The sequence below is a fragment of the Cuculus canorus genome, chromosome 1 (assembly GCF_017976375.1).
Source record: "Cuculus canorus isolate bCucCan1 chromosome 1, bCucCan1.pri, whole genome shotgun sequence".
In the NCBI taxonomy this organism is placed as follows: Eukaryota; Metazoa; Chordata; class Aves; order Cuculiformes; family Cuculidae; genus Cuculus; species Cuculus canorus.
The window spans coordinates 2642026-2661330 of record NC_071401.1 but is presented as its reverse complement, the minus strand read 5'-3'; the positions used below and the strand labels follow the sequence as shown (position 1 = coordinate 2661330).

At 40.7% G+C, this 19305-nt stretch overlaps 1 protein-coding gene across 2 annotated transcripts in view; it reads left to right on the top strand.

Moving 5' to 3' along the window:
* COL4A1 (collagen type IV alpha 1 chain) overlaps window positions 1-19305 on the top strand; it is a 139213-nt gene that overhangs the window by 78915 nt on the left and 40993 nt on the right. For both annotated transcript variants that reach the window (XM_054076451.1, XM_054076448.1), the window contains exons 3-20: window positions 6199-6288; window positions 6379-6423; window positions 7957-8001; window positions 8102-8164; window positions 8266-8319; window positions 8465-8491; window positions 10591-10674; window positions 10789-10851; window positions 11886-11921; window positions 12466-12507; window positions 14152-14241; window positions 14855-14890; window positions 15041-15100; window positions 16358-16402; window positions 16610-16663; window positions 17145-17186; window positions 18085-18178; window positions 18836-18871. In XM_054076451.1, the coding sequence (XP_053932426.1) occupies window positions 6199-6288; window positions 6379-6423; window positions 7957-8001; window positions 8102-8164; window positions 8266-8319; window positions 8465-8491; window positions 10591-10674; window positions 10789-10851; window positions 11886-11921; window positions 12466-12507; window positions 14152-14241; window positions 14855-14890; window positions 15041-15100; window positions 16358-16402; window positions 16610-16663; window positions 17145-17186; window positions 18085-18178; window positions 18836-18871 (1006 nt within the window). The remainder of the gene's footprint in view (window positions 1-6198; window positions 6289-6378; window positions 6424-7956; window positions 8002-8101; window positions 8165-8265; window positions 8320-8464; window positions 8492-10590; window positions 10675-10788; window positions 10852-11885; window positions 11922-12465; window positions 12508-14151; window positions 14242-14854; window positions 14891-15040; window positions 15101-16357; window positions 16403-16609; window positions 16664-17144; window positions 17187-18084; window positions 18179-18835; window positions 18872-19305) is intronic.

Genomic DNA, 19305 nt, shown 5'->3' with positions numbered 1-19305 from the left:
GATATCCAACCTGAACCTCCCCTGACGGAGCTTCAGGCCATTCCCTCTAGTCCTGTCCCCTGTCACTTGGGAGAAGAGGCCAGCTCCCTCCTCTCCACAACCTCCTTTCAGGTAGTTGTAGAGAGTAATAAGGTCTCCCCTCAGCCTCCTCTTCTCCAGGCTAAACAACCCCAGCTCTCTCAGCCGCTCCTCATAAGACTTGTTCTCCAGCCCCCTCACCAGCTTTGTTGCTCTTCTCTGGACACGCTCCAGAGCCTCAACATCCTTCTTGTGGTGAGGGGTCCAGAACTGAACACAGTATTCAAGGTGCGGTCTCACCAGTGCTGAGTACAGAGGGAGAATAACCTCCCTGGACCTGCTGGTGACCCCATTTCTGATACAAGCCAAGATGCCGTTGGCCTTCTTGGCCACCTGGGCACACTGCTGGCTCATGTTCAGTCGGCTGTCAACCAGCACCCCCAGGTCCTTCTCTTCCATGCAGCTCTCCAGCCATTCTTCCCCCAGTCTGTAGCGCTGCATAGGGTTGTTGTGCCCCAAGTGCAGGACCCGGCATTTGGCCTTGTTAAACCTCATCCCATTGGTCTCGGCCCAGCAGTCCAGCCTGTTCAGATCCCTTTGCAGAGCCTCCCTACCCTCCAGCAGATCCACACTTCCTCCCAGCTTAGTGTCATCTGCAAACTTGCTAAGGGTGCACTCGATGCCTTCATCCAGGTCATTGATAAAGACATTGAACAGAGCTGGACCCAGTACTGAGCCCTGAGGAACTCCACTTGTGACTGGCCTCCAGCTGGAGTTAACTCCATTGACCACCACTCTCTGGGCCCGGCCATCCAACCAGTTTTCAATCCAGGAGAGTGTGCGCCTGTCCAGGCCAGAGGCTGACAGTTTCTGCAGCAGAATGCTGTGAGAAACTGTGTCAAAGGCTTTACTGAAGTCCAAGAAGACTACATCCACAGCCTTTCCCTCATCCAGTAGTTGAGTGATTTTGTCATAGAAGGTGATCAGGTTAGTTTGGCAAGACCTGCCTTTTGTAAACCCCTGTTGACTGGGCCTGATCACCCGGTTCTCTTGCATGTGCTTCATGATAGCACTCAAGATTACCTGTTCCATGACTTTCCCTGGCACTGAGGTGAGACTGACAGGCCTGTAGTTCCCCGGATCCTCTCTGCAACCCTTCTTGTATATGGGCACAACATCAGCCAGCCTCCAGTCTAGTGGAACTTCCCCAGTCAGCCAGGACCTCTGGAAGATGATGGATAGGGGTTTGGAAAGGACATCCGCCAGTTCCTTCAATACTCTTGGGTGGATCCCATCCGGCCCCATAGACTTGTGGACGTCTAGCTGGGCAAGCAAGTCTCTAACCGCCTCCTCTTGGATCACAGGAGCCTCAATCTGCCCCTCTAACTCTTGGATTTGTAAACAGAAGGAACAACTTTCTTTGCTATTAAAGACTGAGGCGAAGAAGGCATTAAGTACCTCAGCCTTGTCCTTATCCCCTGTCACTGTTATTCCTTCTGCATCCACTAGAGACTGGATATTCTCCCTTGTCCTCCTTTTCCTGTTAATGTACTTGTAGAAAGACTTTTTGTTGTCTTTCACAGACTTAGCGAGTTTTAATTCTAGTTGGGCCTAGGAAATTTCTAGGGAAAATTGGAAGTATCTTAGCTCAAAGAGTCTCAATATGGTCTTGGCTCTGGTCCTACAGCTATGTTTTACCCCTTGGATATGGCAGCCTAGGGTGTTGAAGACAGCCTTGAGAGAATTGACTGTAGTTGCTTTGGAAGCCCACGTTTTTATTTATTTCAAGCCTTGAGTTAACCTCCTTGGCAAGCTGAAGTGGCTGTTACCTTAGTGAATGATTCATGGTCACATTAAGGTCGTTTTACAGTGCCAGAACAGTCTTACGGGAGCTTTAGACTAAGTGAAAATACAATCTGTAAACTTTAGTTTTATCTTTCCTTAAGAATTGAGGAAATACTATTTTCCTGTGTAACAGAGTGCAGTCGTTCAAAGTGTGTTGAAATCCTCAGATGAGCAGAACTTCTGAATGCAGAAAGTATTAGTCTTGTTACACATGACTCAAATTTCTCTGTGGGTGTCAAAGTAATCTTGTTTTCTTCATATTTGCACGTTGTGCTTTCCTTCAGCATTGGAAAACCCTGTTCTATTTACTTGAGTGTCTTCTCCCTCCTTTGTCCATCTCCCAGCAGGTCATGAGAGCAAGTGCCCAGGAATCAGCATGAAATCTTGGTCTGAAGTGACACAATATGTGATATGGTAGAAATACACTTGTTCTTGCAGTGCCAATTACCCAGCCAAACTATGAGTTCAAAGCCCTCAGTAATCTGTTTAACATTTCAGACAGCCTTCTGATTTTTTAATCACTTCAGCATTTATTCAGAGGCCTGGACCTTGATACTTTGTTAGTTAAAATATGTTTCAGAATAATTTAAGTTCCTTTAGAACTTGGATTTTGCGCCTCTTACAGCTGACCTAGAAATATATTTCTTCAGCTGTTGTGCTGTTTGCTTTGTTTTGCTGTGTTTTGTGGTCTAACACACTGCCTCTGATTTGGGTTACTAGCAAACTTGATTGTCAAACCGTAACAAAGGATACTGGCAAGTAAATAGAGGCGATTGTGCCATTTTGGCACTTCAAAGAAAAACTGATTGACTGCCTCAGTAAGCACATGCTTTTTGAAACGCAGTTTTCTCCCTTCCTTCCTCCTTGGCCCTGCTCTTCTGTGCATCAGTCACTTCTCTTCCCCATTGTCTCTTCATCTACTTAACAAAATTCCAGCCAAGGAGGTAAAAAACAACATAAATCTAAGAACTCCGCAAATCATAGAATCATAGAATCACTGGCTTGGAAAAGACCTTTGCATTCATCAAGCCCAACCGTACCTGTCCACTACTAAACCATATCCCTGAGCACTTCATATTTTAAAAGGACAACTCTCCGTATTTCCTACACAGAACATCTGGCTCTTGATTTGCTGTTTTCAGAATTCGACATGCATAATTTTTTCCCCCTTTTCTCGAGGGTAAACAACCCCAATTCCCTCAGCTGCTGCTCCTAAGACTTCTTCTTCAGCCCCTTCACCAGCTCTGTTGCCCTTCTCTGGACACACTCCAGGACCTCAATGTCTTTCTTGTAACGAGGGACCCAAAACCGAACACAGTATTCGAGGTTTGGCCTCACCAATTCTGAAGTACTTCCAGTCCCTCTGTTTTTTTCTGAAACTGTATGTGGGTCATCATGACACCATGTCTGTGGGTCATCACTCAGTTGCCTCTGCCTGCATATGATGACCTTTTCTTTGCAAGATGCCTGTTATATCTACTTAAAGAGAGAGCTCTCCAAGACTCTCCATTTGCGTCCTTCACTTGTGTGCCCAGTCCTCAGATGACCCACTGCAAGTTACCAGGATATTGCTAGGAATCTTTGTCCTGAGAAGCAGGAGAAAAGTTTCTTGCTATTCACCATTCTAAAATACAAATGCTAAACTATTAATTACAAACTCACCATTTTGCTGAAAATACTTGACTCTTTGTGTAGCTTCCTTTTCTGTGTTTTGAACCGTGTTGATTTGATTTTCTTCTTGGTGTGCTTTCAAGATTGACCTGTGTTTTGAGTTTCTAAAACCAGTTCCATGTTCTTTAGCTGTTGTCCAAACTTGTATACGTTTTCCTTTTTTTTCGGTTGTTCACTCATGTTTTATTTGTTCAAAATTCCTGTGTTTTTTTGGACAATGTGTTGTTTTTCCTTGTTTCTCACCATATTTTGAAAGGACAACTCTCGGTATTTCCTACACGGAACATCAGGCTCTTGATTTGCTGTTTTCAGACTTTGACATGCATAATTTTTTCCCCGATGTGTAGGTTTTAAAGCCTCTATTCGGACAGTGTTTCTTTTGGTTTTACTGGGAGTGCAAGTATAGCAAACATATAATTGCTGCAGTATTGACCTAGGTGTGGCTGGATCTTCTGCCTCTGGATTTATCTGATTTAAATACAATCAGGGCTTTAGGGAAAGGGACAGCACAGAGAACACACATGTCCCATACAGCATTAAAGAAGAACCTAGAGGATGACACATACAGTCTGTGCATTCAGCTGCTTGGAAAGATCCTGTATCTCAAAACACTGTGTCTCCAAACCACTCTGAAACTCAAGACTAAGTGACAAATCCTGAGGGAGTTGGCAGATGTGGTTACCAAGCCACTCTCCATGATATTTGAAAAGTCATGGCAGTCAGGAGAAGTCCCTGGTGACTGGAAGGAGAGTAATGTTGTGCCCATTTCTAAAAAGGGTAAAAAGACGACTCAGAACTACCGACCTGTCAGCCTCACCTCTGTGCCTGGGAAGGTCATGGAACAGATCCTCCTAGAAGCTAGCCTAAAGCCCATGGAGGACAGGGAGGTGATTAATGGCAGCCAGCATGGCTTCACAGGGGCAAATCCTGTATGACCAACTTGGTAGCTTTCTATGATGGGGTAACCGCAGCAGTGGACGTGGGTAAATGGACAGTTGTGATCTATCTAGTCTTCTGTAAAGCCTTTGACACAGTCCCCCACAACATCCTTCTCTCTAGATTGGAGAGATACGGATTTGATAGGTGGACAGTAAAGAGGATAAGAAACTGGTTGGATGGTCATATTCAAAGAGTAGTGGTCAAACTCCAGATGGAGATTCATGACGAGTGGTGTCCCTCAGGGGTCCATACCGGGACTGGTGCTGTTCAATATCTTTATCAACGATGTTGACGGTGAGATTGAGTGCACTCTCAGCAAGTTTGCGGATGACACCAAGCTGAGTGGTGTAGCTGCCACACCGGAAGGATGGGATGTCATTCTGAGGGACCTGGACAGGCTGGAGAAGTGGGCCTGTGAGAAACTCATGAGGTTCAGCAAGGCCAAGTGTAAGATCCTGCACCTGGGTTAGGTGCATCCCGTTTTCAGTACATGATGGGGGATGATGTGCCTGAGAGCAGCCCTGCAGAGAAGGACTCGGAGGTGCTGATCGATGAGAAGCTCGACATGAGCTGGCAGTGTGTGTTTGCAGCCCAGAAGGCCAACCATATCCTGGGCTGCATCAAAAGAAGCGTGGCCAGCAGGTTGAGGGAAGTGATTCTGCCCCTCTACTTCTCTCTTGTGAGACCTCATCTGGAATACTGTGTCTAGTTCTGGAATCCTCAACATAAGAAGGATATGGAGCTGTTGGAATGGGTCCAGAGGAGGTCTACAAAGGTGATTGGAAGACTGGAGCACCTTCCCTACGAGGACAGGCTGAGAGAGTTGGGCTTGTTCAGCCTGGAGAAGGGAAGGCTCCGAGGAAATCTTATAGCGACCTTCCATTACCTGAAGGGGGCCTACAGCAAAGCTGGATAGGAGCTACTCATAAAGGCTTGTGGGGATAGGACCAGGGGAAATGGCTATAAACTGGAAAGGGCAGATTTAGACTGGACATTAGGAAGAATTTCTTCTCTATGAGAGTGGTGAGACACTGGAACAAGTTGCCTGGGGAGGTTGTGGATGCCCCGTCCCTGGAGGTGTTGAAAGACAGGTTGAATGGGGCCTGATTTAGTAGGATGTCCCTGCCTGTGGCAGGAGATTGAAACTTGATGATCTTTAAGATCTCTTCGAACCCTAACTATTCTATGATTCTATGATTCTATGACAAGCCTGGTCTCCAAAATCATAGAAAATCTGCTGTTGTGAATGATATGTAAGAAGATGAGTAGTATTGACCTTTCATTCAGTAGTGAATGAACAGTGATGTTTGTGGTTTTCAGGGTTTTGATTACAGATTCGTGATGTTAGGTGTTCTACCAGAATTTAGTGGTATATCTATAGGAATGCAGGTAGGTCTTATTAGAGGGACAGCAGCTTCTCTGATCCCAAGGGAGTAAACATGCTATGAACAGTGCTATGCAGGGAGACAGAACAGAGGTTTGAGTGACATTCAGAGAGTGTTTTTCTGTTACACCATACCCAGATCTGCCAACCTATTATTGAACAAGAAATATTTATTTGTTTATATTAATCCTTCTTTCAAATGCCAATCTGGAATGTTTGCTATGACATGTAGCTTCTTAACACCCTAACAGGTTTCTTGAGCACAGAAATAGGGGATATGTGGGTTGCTTGAAGAAGCGGCTTTGGTTGTTTTGTTGCTAATGAGTTTTTGTCTTCCACAGGGAGAAAGAGGCTTGCCGGGACTACAGGGTGTGATTGGGTTTCCTGGAATGCAAGGACCTGAAGGTCCCCCTGGGTCACCAGGGCTTAAGGTAAGAATTTAAGTTTTAATATTTAAAACACTCAGATTTCCCCAAATTGCTGTCCCTAGGAAAGATAAATCGATCTCTTTTCTTTTGCAGGGTGATACTGGAGAACCAGGACTGCCAGGAACAAAAGGAACAAGAGTAAGTTCTAACTTACTTTTTTGCAGTTCTGATGGCTGTGGGCTTATGTCTCTTTAACTCTTATTGGCTGCCTTCAAATGCCTGGCTGCACTAGTTTCTTCAAGTTAATCAATGACAACCCCTTGTGCTGCACAATAATTTCAAAAGTCTTGCTTTTGCTTTTGAAGTTCTTTCTGCATTGGGCAGCCAGTGCCTTTGTCCATTTGTGTTTTCACCCAGATCACTGCATCAATAAGATTGGTTTCAATATGCCTTTGATATCTTTCTGACATACCAAGAAGCTGCTTTTCCGTCTTGAATATGAACCAAATTTATTCCCTCTTGCAAAATTCTCCTTTATGTTTGCCATCAAACCTATTGAAGCACTCCAGCAGAGCAACTGATGCACCCATGAGCACATGCATGTTAAAAATATGCATGAGGTGCAGAGCAGAATTAAAGCTGAGGGCAAAGATCTCTTGACTTTGCTAAAAGACACTCTGAATATGCCTTTAACCTTCCTGTTGTTATTTCTGTTTAACGTGGCACTTGACACCTAACTCTTGTTTTAGCACATTACATTAGCCAGGGTCACATCTTTTGGGGCTTTGCAAGGTGCTGAGTTCATTCTGAGCATTTTCCCATTTCATAGTGTAATGATGAAAGAGGATTCAAATGACCAGTCATGATGCACACATCTTCAGCTATACCCTCTTGTCACAGATTTTCAAAATGCCCTCTCACTTTTGTTCTGCATTTGTCTACAGTTGTAGCACATAAAATTTACTAAATCAATTGTAGATTCTGAGCTATGATGGAGGGGGTGTTCTGCTAGATCAAGGAAACCTTATTTCAGTCCATGATGTTCATGATACCTTAGGTAATATAAATGATTGTTGCCTGGCAAATGTGTTTGTGTGCTGTAGTGGAAGTAGACTGTATTTCAGCAATTATAAAGTTTGGGAAGATGCAAATATACTATCTGAGCACAGGATTCCCATACATCTTTTCGCTTCAAAGTATATGTATTAGGAAATACTGCGTGAATGGCGGGGTGAAAATGATGTGCCCAGTCAAACTGATTGATTACACTGCAAAGCTGTTCAAGGAGAAAGAGTACCTCAACCCAGTAGGTTTTTTTTGATAATAAGAATGAATTGATACGCTGATGTGGAGTATGAAAGATAGAGAAGCATCTTTACAGCACGTTATCACCCTCTTCTGCTATAAAGAGGTACTTAGAGTAAATTTCATTTTGGGGACGATGACTGTGAGAAGATAGCACCTCTGCTTCATTTTTATCTGTACATGAGGCTCTGGTCCAGTTCATGTTGAAGGGAATAAAAAAAAAGCTAAAGAAATACAGAAGGCTGCTTTCAGTTATTAATCACCAAGGTGAGCAGTTTTGAAAATTGGAGCTATTTTGACAAGAAAATTTGAAAGAAACCCTTACTTATTTTTTGACTGTCACCACTGGAGATGCATCTCAGGCTGCACCTTGTCATTGCTCTTTTGTGGGTTTGTCTTTTCAGTTTGTGTTTTTGTTGATTGCAGGGACCCCCAGGAGCTTCAGGCTTTCCAGGAAACCCAGGCCTTCCTGTACGTATGAACTATATGTATTTTTACAAAGGTTATTATTGTGACATCTGACCTGGATTATTGCTAATATTGCTAATTTTTTAACTTTCTTTCCGTGTAGGGCATTCCTGGACAAGATGGCCCTCCTGGCCCACCTGGCATTCCAGGATGCAATGGCACTAAGGTGACATTTAGATATGTTTATAAGAGCATCTCGGTGTTGAAATAAAAGCATCCCTCAAGCAAACGTTCCCTGAACAAAACCTATTTCTCTGTTCCTCTTAGGGAGAAAGAGGTCCAGTAGGTCCCCCAGGTTTACCAGGACTGACTGGTAGCATAGTAAGTAGATTCTTTCATGCTTGATTTACCCATTTTAACCCTGATTCTCGAAGTGCAAATATAACTCTATGGAATTACATGGAGTATAAGATGTGAAACATACAGCACTGAGGAACAGTAACATCAAGTATGTCTTTTTTCACAGGGACCCCCAGGACCTCCTGGAATGAAGGTACATTTTACTCAATGTGTGTTCATATCTGGCTTCTAAGAATAAAAATTAGGGCGAACCTATACCCTCGAAGACTAAGAGTCATTGCTTGAGGACTGAAAAGTTGTACCATCATGTTTCACTTCGTTCTGCAGTCCCACTAAATAAAGACAGTGGGGTGACATCCAGTTAATAACAGATGAACTTATATGTTATTCCATGTAGGTCTTAAAAATGTAAGTATTACATGGATTGCAAGGGAAAGAAGTAGTAAATCTTTTTAATCAGATACAAACAATATGGTGGCCACCCAATTGTGTATAAAGATTTAGACAGGTTTGAGACCAATGGGCTGACACCAGTGGGTTGAGGTTTAACAAGGCCAAATGCCGGGTCCTGCACTTGGGACATAACAACCCCATGCAGCGCTACAGGCTAGGGGAAGAGTGGCTGGAAAGCTGCTTGGAATAGTAGCACCTAGGGATGTTGGTTGACAGCAGCTGAACATGAGCCAGCAGTGTGCTTGGGTGGCCAAGAAGGCCAATGGCATCTTGGCTTGTATCAGAAAAAGCATGGCCAGCAGTTCCAGGGAGGTGATTCTGCTCCTGTATTTGGCACTTGTGATGCTGCACCTCAAATCCTGTGTTCAGTTTTGGGCGCCTCACTACAAAAAGGATGTTGAGGGTCTGTAGCGCGTCCAGAGAAGGGCAAAAAAGCTGTTGAAGGAGCTGGAGAACAAGTCTTACAAGGAGCAGCTGAGGGACCTGGGGTTGTTTAGCCTGGAGAAAAGGAGGCTGAGGGGAGAACTTACCACAGTCTACAACTACCTGAAAGGAGGTTGTAGAGAGGAGGGAGCTGGCCTCTTCTTCCAAGTGACAGGTGAATGGCCTCAAGCTGCACCAGGGAGGTTGAGATTGGACATCAGGAAAAAAATTTTCACCGAAAGGGTCATCAGGCACTGGCAGAGGCTTCCCAGGGAGGTGGTTGAGTCACATCCCTGGAGGTATTTAGAAGACTGGTAGATGGGGTACTTAAGGATATGATTTAGTGTCAGATAGAAGTGTTTGGACTGGGTGATCTCAGAGGTCTTTTCCAACCTAGTGATTCTATGGTTCTATGGTTCAAACAACTTTTTTGATACTGACATTGTGTTTGTCTAAATGGATTCACATAGATAATGGTTGTGGAAAAAGGTCATTAGCCCACAATGTTAGAAGCATACAACACATACTAAACAGTTTATAAGGAAGAAAAAATTAACTATGTGAGTGAGTTTTGTGAACAGGATAAGGAAATATTGAATGTCAGTGGAGAACTTTTGTTCTTTAAAATGAACATAATTTGGTACTCTAAGCTAAATTTAAGTCAAATATAATCTCAAATTTGTGACGATGTGGCTCCCTGAAGTTGTAAAATGCCCTTTTTTCTTTCTCTCCACATGGAAAGAACTGACTTAGTCTATGAACACTGAAGTACTTGAATGTTTCTTCCTTAGGCGTGTATGCATAAGTACACGGCTCCTGAAATAAAATCATTTACAGTATTGCGACTTTGTATGAAAATGCAGGAAAAACCAGGATCTTTTGCTATCAAAAAAAAAAAGAGACGTAAAGACGTGGATAACGATCAGAATACTTCTCTGAAGTAAGACAAAATGGGCTCCTTTTTTGAAGAAAAAGGATGTCAGGAGTGGGCTTTTATGTCAAAATTTGGTATAAGATTGAAGATCTCAGCCTGGAAAAGAGATTTTGAGGTTGCCACTTCTCTCAGGAATCGAGTCAAATGTTCTGATGGTGTGGTGACACTGTAGTAGTGATAGATTTGATGGGAAAAATTTTCTCATTGCACATTACAGTATAGAAAGTTAGGTTATAAAGGAAGATTTGGTACTGGAATCTCTTCAAGTGGCTTCAAAGGACATTTGGCAATTAAGGGCTTAACTTTTGATATCTCTTTCTATGTCTCAGCTGAATTAAAAGAAGTATGGTGACTTTTTTTGTCAGCTTTCTGAATGATTCTGAAATTTGCATAGCTCCAACTTTCCTCTCATCTTGGTATTAGTGGTTTCAATGTATTTTAGTGGATGTTGAAGTAATATTCCTTTTCTTTTCTTATTCTAGGGAGATCCAGGTGAAGTGATTGGTCTTTTACCTCCTAGTTTGCTAAAAGGTGATAAAGGCTTTCCTGGTCAACCTGGACTACCTGTAAGTCTAAGTAATGTTCAAATAACAGTGAGCATGAGTTAAAATTGTGCCAATATTGTGAAATCGCCAAATAAATATCACTTTTTTTAATTATGCCATTTTAATTTTTCATAGGGCCCACCTGGAACTCCAGGGTTTCAGGGAGTAATGGGGCCACAAGGACCTCCAGGAGAACCAGTAAGTTCCCTCTCATGCTGATTTGCACTTAACTTATAGAGCTTTATTAGAGAAAAGTTCTGCAACGTGTGTATAGCTGGTGTTTGTTGCGATTTGGGAAAGACAACCTAGGTTCCGTGCTTCATGTTTCACCTCCTGGACTCTACCAAGGCAGGAATGACTGGGTAAAATAGTTTTTCAAGAGCAGCTGCTCCTACAATCGTCTTCTCTTCTTGCAGGCTTGGAGAGTATTTTTGCGTGGGAAAGGTTGTAATAGTTATTTTTCCTTCTCCTCTTCACCCGCTTAATTTATAGAAAATAAACCACAAATCTAGCAGCCATATCTAAATCTAATTTGCTAAGGTTGTTCTTGTGGGCAACCACAGTAAGTAGGACTGTGGAAAGCAGGATATCAACTGTTTGTTATCACAGTAATTGCCAAATACTGAAGGCATTTCAGCTATTTGGCGTTTTGACGGGTCTAACTGACATCCAATATCTTTTTTTCCTGTACTGGGTGCAGGTAACACTAGCAGAGATCAGTTCTTTCCATCTAATAAAAGTCCACCCAGTGTGTCTGGCTATTAATGTGAGCTGGGTGAGATTTTTTACCCTTCTGAAGAAAACCGAATGTGGTGGAAAGGAAAATGGTAGTACAGTGTAGTCAGCATTTGCACTTGCTGATGTGAAAAAGAACAATTTCAATGAAAGGAGACTGAAGACTAATATTTAGCATGGAAAACTGCAAAAAAAAAAATCATCAATAAAGTGATTTTAGAGTGCAGTACTGTAGACCTTGTTTTATTTGTCTCTTGTTGAGATGCTGATTAGGTCCACCACTCTTAACTGGCAACAAGATGTGGTAATAGATGGTAGACAGATTCTTTTTGGTTTTATTATTTATTCTGAGTTGCGAGTTATGCACAGTAGCACAAAAAGGATTTTACATTTTGGTTTAATGGAAAGATTTGCTTTTTTGCTTTCTTTATAGAATAAGGCATTATTCCATCTAATGTACTATATACATATATATGCTAAAATGTACTGTCTTCTAGGGTCCCCCAGGGCCACCAGGACTCCCAGGCGAGAAGGTAAGACACTTTTTATTATAAAGATTAAGTCTAGTTGTTTATTTATTTGGCACACCAGATCCTCAAAAATCTGGAAACTAATGGTCCTCAAGGACTGGGTTTTTTTACACTTTGGGGTCTGTTTTATGTCTTAATGTGCATCATAAAGAGAAATTTTTAACACATTTCAAATTTTTCTTCCAAATTTGTTTAGATGTTATCTAGCTCAATCAAATCAGCAGTAATTACAACATTCTGTGATTATTTGAAGCAAAATATCTAAAAATGTTAAGATTTTCAGTAAAACATTGAAGAAAGAGCACACTGACAATAGAAATATCTGATATATTTAATTCTATTTATTTCACTAATTGCTATGATGCCAGACTTAAAAATACAGCAAGGAGGCTAGGCTATCATCATGTATTTGTTTCACACATGTATTTAAAAGACATGTTCTGTCTTTTGTATCCTCTTTTAACTTTTGCCGTGTAGAAAATACCTTTATATGTGTGCATGCACTGCTGATAAGAATCGACTAAGTATGTGTGATTTCTGTTTTCAGGGCTACATGGGCTTGGGTTTTCAGGGTCCCAAAGGTGAAAAGGTAAGTCTCTTGCAAACTTCTGGAGAAAAACTTATTAGAAATGGTCTCAATACTTTGTTTTCAATAAACTATTGGAATCAATCAATGGAGAAACGTTTACTTTCTAGTGGGAGGTGTCCCTGCCCATCGCAGGGGTGTTGGAATGGGATGATCTTTAAGGTCCCTTCCAACCCAAACTATTCTACAATTCTATGATTCTGTACTAGGACTTATCATGAGATTTATTTGAAATCAATGTGCATACTTATGAAGCAGATCTTTTAGTTGTTTCTTTTCACTGGGTTTTGACTCATCCAGGAGTATTCAGATCACACAGACTGGTGTACTTTTGAATGAAACTAAACCAAAAGATGTGCTTCAGGATCCCATTTATTCTCTTCACCAACATCAAATGGGAAGTAAAACATGTTAGGTTTAATCTGTTACATGTCCTACTGAGAGCTCTAATCTAAAGTGCCTTACATTGCATTTTTCAGAGCCAAAAAATTCATGCAGTCACATCTAATTCAATAAATTGATAATGTGTCTGAGCCCTTCTCTGGAAGCTTCCCATGAGTGTCATTGAGGCCTTTTGGAGTACAAGTAAATTGCATAACTTAGGTGAATTTCTTTTGTCCTCTGCCTTATTTATGTATTTTGAACCACGCTATTCCTAATGGACAATTTTTATAATGTGACATGTTGAAATCAATGTGTTATCATAAGTTTTATTGAAAAAAGTTGGTCATAGAAGTGACTTTAGATTGAAGAGGGAAGATTTAGACTAGATATTAGGAAGAAATCTTCACCATGAGGGTGATGAGGCACTGGCAAAGGTTGCCCAGGGAGATTGTGGCTGCCCGATCCCTGGAGGTCTTGAAGGCCAGGTTAGATGGGGCCTTGAGCAGCCTGATCTAGTGGGAGGTGTCTCTGCCTGTGGCAGGGGAATTGGAACCGGATGATCTTTCAGGTCCCTTCCAACCCAAACCATTCTATTCTACGTATGAAGAGATTTTCTGGATTTCTCAGGTTTCTCTTTAGCAAAAAATTAATGGTATTACCATGCATTACTGCTTAACAGAAATGTATTAAGTCTATTTTTGGAGGTATTTTACTGTGAGAGAGAGTGCTTTTGCATTATGTAAGGAGATGAGGTTCTGACTCTGCTAAGAACACATACATACTAAAAGAGAATGATCTACAGTTATCGTCTTGAAGTTGACCTTTGCGAACAATTGCAAAGCTGATGGAACACTCTTATCTTTAAGTAACGTTTTCCCTTAGGCATCAGCTTTGTCCACCTGACCTCTTTCGTTCTAATCTCCTTTGTCCTAAAGAAGGCACTAAAAAACTTTTGTACTCTTACGATAATTAATTGGACACTTTCCTGATATGCCATATTAATTGACCTTCACCCTTCCAGGAGATTCAGATATCTATCTTCAGGATAGTCTCTGTCTGTCACCCATTATACAGTTTCGTCTCCTAGAATTGTGTATGAACCCTTTCTGTGACTGATTTTACTGAAATAAGAATTAAAAAACCACACTTAGCCATATTTTTAAAAGTGAATGGTAGTTCTCCTTAATCTTATTGGTCTTAGTAATGTTTATTCTCAGTGTCAGTATCGGTTTTAATGGAGTATCCTGGATTTGATGTTTACAGGGAGAACAAGGGGTAAGGGGACCCCCGGGACCACCAGGACCAGCACCACATATGAAAGAAAAAGGGAGTGAGATCATAAAAGGAGAAAAGGTAAGACCTTAAACGCTTACTCTTGTGTTCTTCGTTAAAATATGATCAATAGAATTGGCAAACGGAAGTAAAACAGGAAAAAGAAAATGTTAAGTCACCTACAGCAATTTTTTTTTTAAAAAAATTCTCACTGTTTTACTTTATGAATGAATTTTTATTGTCTTTCTAGCATTTTCTCTGAAAATTATATGACAATTCCTTAAATATTTTCATAAATAACTAATGCATACAGCAGAGGACTTTCTGAGGAAGGAGGATTAGTAAGCATAGTCCTGCAAACACCGAATAGTCTAAAACTAGGAATTAAGTAGCTCAAGCTGGGCTTTTCATATACAGAATCATGTTCGTGGAATCTGAGTGCTAATGAATTTTTCAATTATTGAATTAAGCAGTCTAAGCAATACATACTGGTATAATAGAGAAACTTAATGGTTTCATATTTCATGTTTGTCAAACGTCTTCTTGCACATCATACTATTGGGCATAGTTCTTGAAGTGGAGAACGGGGTTAATTGTGCTTTTGCTGACACAAAGAATAAATGATTTACTACCTAAATGATAATGGTTAAGATTTTGCTTACTTATCTACATTTTTTTTCACTAATTTCATTAGGGTGATCCAGGTGAAAAGGGTGAACAGGGATTCCCAGTGAGTATTATATATTTTATATATATATATACTGTAAAAATTGTGAAGTATCTGATAATGGCCTTGAATATCTTTATAGCTATTTGATAAAAGCAAATTTACTTTAGAATTTGGCAATATTTTTTAAACTGCTCTGTATTTATTTTCCAGGGATTGCCAGGTTCAGGTTTCAAAGGAGAAAAGGGTGAACCTGGGAAGCCTGGTCCACGTGTAAGTATGCTCAACTTTATCAATACCATAATTACAGTCATTGTATAGTTTCAATAAGCCAATTAATCTTAGTAAACATTAGTGAAAGGGCAAATTTGTTGTATTTCAAACAAACAGAGTTTGCACTAAGGCAGGTGTACAAGCCAAGGTAGTAATAATGTACAATAATATTAGTATGTAACACACTTTCAGATAACAAAAGACACCTCATAGTAGTTTGCAGTACTGAAGGCAAAGGCAAAACTCCCGTTAATCCCGACTGAAGCAAGATTAAGTCATTCCAGAACAGAAGGAAAAGCAAAGCAAAAGAAATCGCTCTGTAGGAATGACCTTAGCTAAGTGAAACGTGTTGAATTTATTTCAAATACACTTACATGCAATCTGCAAAATAAGCCTGCTTAGCCTAGAAGTGCCATTACTTACTTACAAAGAATATGAAAGGAGCAAATATTTTAGATGACTGTGATACATTCCCTAGCTGGTTTCTAGCCTGACTGTAGATGCTTTTTACAAAGGCTTGTAGTGATAGGACTAGGGGCAATGGCTATAAGCTGGAGAGGGACAGATTTAGACTAGACATAAGGAGGAATTTCTTCACGATGAAAGTTGTGAAGCACTGATCCAGGTTGCCCAGGGAAGTTATGGCTACCCCATCCCTGGAGGTTTTGAAGGCCAGGTTAGATGGGTCCTTGGACAGCTTGGCGTAGTGGGGGTTGTCCCTGCCCACAGTGGGGGGTTGGAACTGGGTGGTCTTTAAGGTCACTTCCAACCCAGACTATTCTATGATTCTATGATTACCATGGGATCTGATACAGGGCAACTCTCGAAGCCTTCTGCTGAAACCAAGCCACCAAATGTCTATGAATAAAGGTTTTGTGAGGCTGGAGAGTAAATATATAGAAAGAGATTTCTATGAAGGGAAAAGTTTCTGGATCTGGTCCCATTTTTCTGTGCTGTTGACAAGTTTCGTCTCAAAGCCTCCTTGACTGGAAAATCTGTGTGTTACTCCTGGATCTGGGAATGGGTTGGGAAGATTTTATTTAATTCTGCAGCAGCGTGTAGCATGTTAAGTAACATAAGCACTAGACAGACACAATTTGCCTGCTTTGTACCCTCTGCACTATTTAGGTGTGTTAACACGCTTCGATTAATGCATTACAATAGGGACTGGTTTGTTCTAGTGTTTCACGTACTGCATTTTGAAATTGCATGTATGTGGCTATCGATTTAAGCAGAGTGGAACTTGGTGTTTTACAGGGAAAGCCTGGAAAAGATGGCGAACCAGGACCAAAAGGAGAAGCCGTATGTATTTTAGTGAATTTCCAGTCCTGTTTCTTAAATTCAGAACCAAAACCTTTCTGTGTAATAGAAATGGTTGAAATTTTCTAGTTTATTTACTTGAAGTTGTTGCGTTGGGTACCCGGTTTGAAAAATGTAAAACTTCGATGCTGCCAGCGCTAAGATGTAACTATATTTGTCTTTTCTGGTTTTGCTGTCTTCTACACACAGGGTTTGCCTGGTGGGTCTGGAATTCCAGGACGACCTGGGGAGCCTGGTGCAAAGGTGCGTTGCAGTGGCCTTTGCTTCCCACTACACAGAATAAGGAGTTAAGAACTTGGGTGGCATGTTCATAGATGTGCATTAAAGCAATGAATGCACAGAAAGCAATATTAAATGAATATTCCCAAGTTATAAAGTCATCAAGCAGAGGTTAGGAAAAAGCAATATTAAGGTAGCTTAGGTATTCCTGGTTTAGATCTCTTATATAAACCAATTAATGCAGGCTTTATTTTCACAAGCTCTTTGCCCAGCCAACATACGTACAAATGTTCTTTCCTAAAAATTCCGGTTTCTTTTTACAGAGTGTAAAGCAGTACAGGGCCTACAAACTAACTACTCAGTGCTTATTATAATGGTCCAGTTACTTTTCATTTGGAAGCTGTATGAATCTGTATCAAAGTGGGGTTTTTTTTCCTAAGGAAATCCTATTTTGAGTGGAAGAAATCTGATCTGGATTTTAAATGTGAATTGTATTTTGATTTAGGGTGACAAAGGTGAACGAGGTTTTCCAGGACCTCCAGGAAGGGTAAGTAAGATCAATTTATGATTTACTTTAAACTTTAATGAAAATATAAATTTTGTGAAAGTTGAAGTCCTCAAACAATGAGGAAAAACATGAGACTATGCATGTTCTGATCTCATTCTAACCAGTGATGTCTTCATTTCTATCAACCAGTGATTTGTCCTCATTAATGGAAACAAAAGTTGGATAAAATTCTTTTAAGTATATTTGAAATGTGGGAAAGGAGCTCTCAAAGACTATGAATTTCAAATGTATTGAACTATGGAAATGATAGGCATTGTTAATCAAGACAAAGTATCCAAAAGAGAGTTCAGAAAAGTAGGTCTGTCAGCTTTGCGGTCTATATTCTTTTTTAACACTTCCGATAAAAAGTAGTCAGCAGTGAATAGATCAGCGATGGTGCTGCTTCCCCAACAAGGGGGGAAATTCCCAATATCTGCTGATTCAATTTGAAAGATTGTGCATGCTTCCCGATTATTTTATTGTATGTGTATTATCCTATACATCAAGCTCAGATCAATGCTAGCAGAAATTGCCAGAAAAGAACATTTTAAAAATAAAGGAGATGCAAACCTAATGAGTCAGTGTAAAGACCATGCTGAGGTTTCTTGGCATTGTTCTTGTTCAAAAAGGTGCTATAAAGCTCTCCACTTAATTCTACTACTGATAGGAAGGAATTTTGGTAGAATAGAAAATATGTATTTTCTCTGCTAATTTCTCAGCAGCTACAGCCTGCTCCCAGCAGTTGTTACATATCATTGAAATTCCAAGTGTAACCAAAACTGCTCAAAATTGTTATTACAAAACAAAATGGCCCTTGTACCTTCAGATCAAGATGGGGGAGTTACAAGCAACGGCAAAGTTGTATGTTTCTAGTGTCCTACTTATTGTCCTGATTTAGGTTATAGATGCTGGACCAATTGATACCTTCGGTGAAAAAGGAGAGCCTGGAGCTTCAGGTTTGCCTGGGCTGAAAGGTCAAAAAGGTGAAAAAGGTATGTATTTTGTCTTATCTTTTTGATTGAGTTACACTTTTAGTTTTCTTAGTAAAGGAAATCAAAACTCCACTATCCGTGAGCTCAGGAGCTCTATTTAAGAGTGAAATATTCCAGTTATTCATTTGATTGCTTTCAGGTTATTACATTTTGATGTAGTTTGTAGGACACTTCGTCTCATCATAAATGAGACTGCCTTTCAGTTATAGATTGGAAAAGGACGCACTGGGATCTTTTTTTCTGACAGTTAAATAATCCATTGAGATTATTTGAGAAAGATGGAAGTCCACACAAGCATAAAGAGGATAATAATGTGGAGAATCTCGAGACTCCTTTAAAAAAGTCAGTAGCTAAATTTTAGTCTTAAAAATTGGCTTGCATAATTCACAAAATTCTTCAGTAAACAGAGAAAATCAAGCATTCCCGTTCCCATTTTCCCCATTACAGACCTTGCCCTATCGAATAAAGGTCAGCAGAGAAGATGGCACACAGCAAGGCCTTTTCCCCTAAATGTATTGTTAACAGATATACAAAGATTGTTTAACTTGACCTTTGATTCAGGGCATTCTCGCTTGTAATGCGAACTTAATATGTGCTAAATTCACTGATGTTGGCATTGCTGACTTCATTGTCTAATTGAAAACCTCTCTTTTAAAGGTTTCCCTGGTGTACAAGGAATCCCTGGACCTCCAGGTATGAATCTGTGGCCACTAATTTTGTTCATTTTTTTCCTCTATTCTTCTTCAACAAAGAGTCCTGAGAGACGTTCTCCTTAGCTGCTGCCGGTTACTGCCTGCCTTACGGAACACCCCAGCACTGGCCTCTCCAGAGGTCTAATCATCTTCTTAGACCCTTCCTATGGATTGCTTTTCTCCTGTCTCTCATGTGACCCAGCCTTGCTCTTTGTGTAGAGCCCTGAAAACTTTCTGCTTAAATTGAAGAAGTAGTGTGTGCAGGTCATTGGAGATGACCCCGAGAGTATGGCTTTCTTGAGTAAGAAGAATTGTAAAATGTGAATATGTGCATCTGCACCTGAGTGTGTATACTCATATGTAGATAATTTGGATTTTCTCTCACTTCAGCTCTTTGTGTGTTTGCATAAATCAAACAAGGTTTGCAAGGAGAAA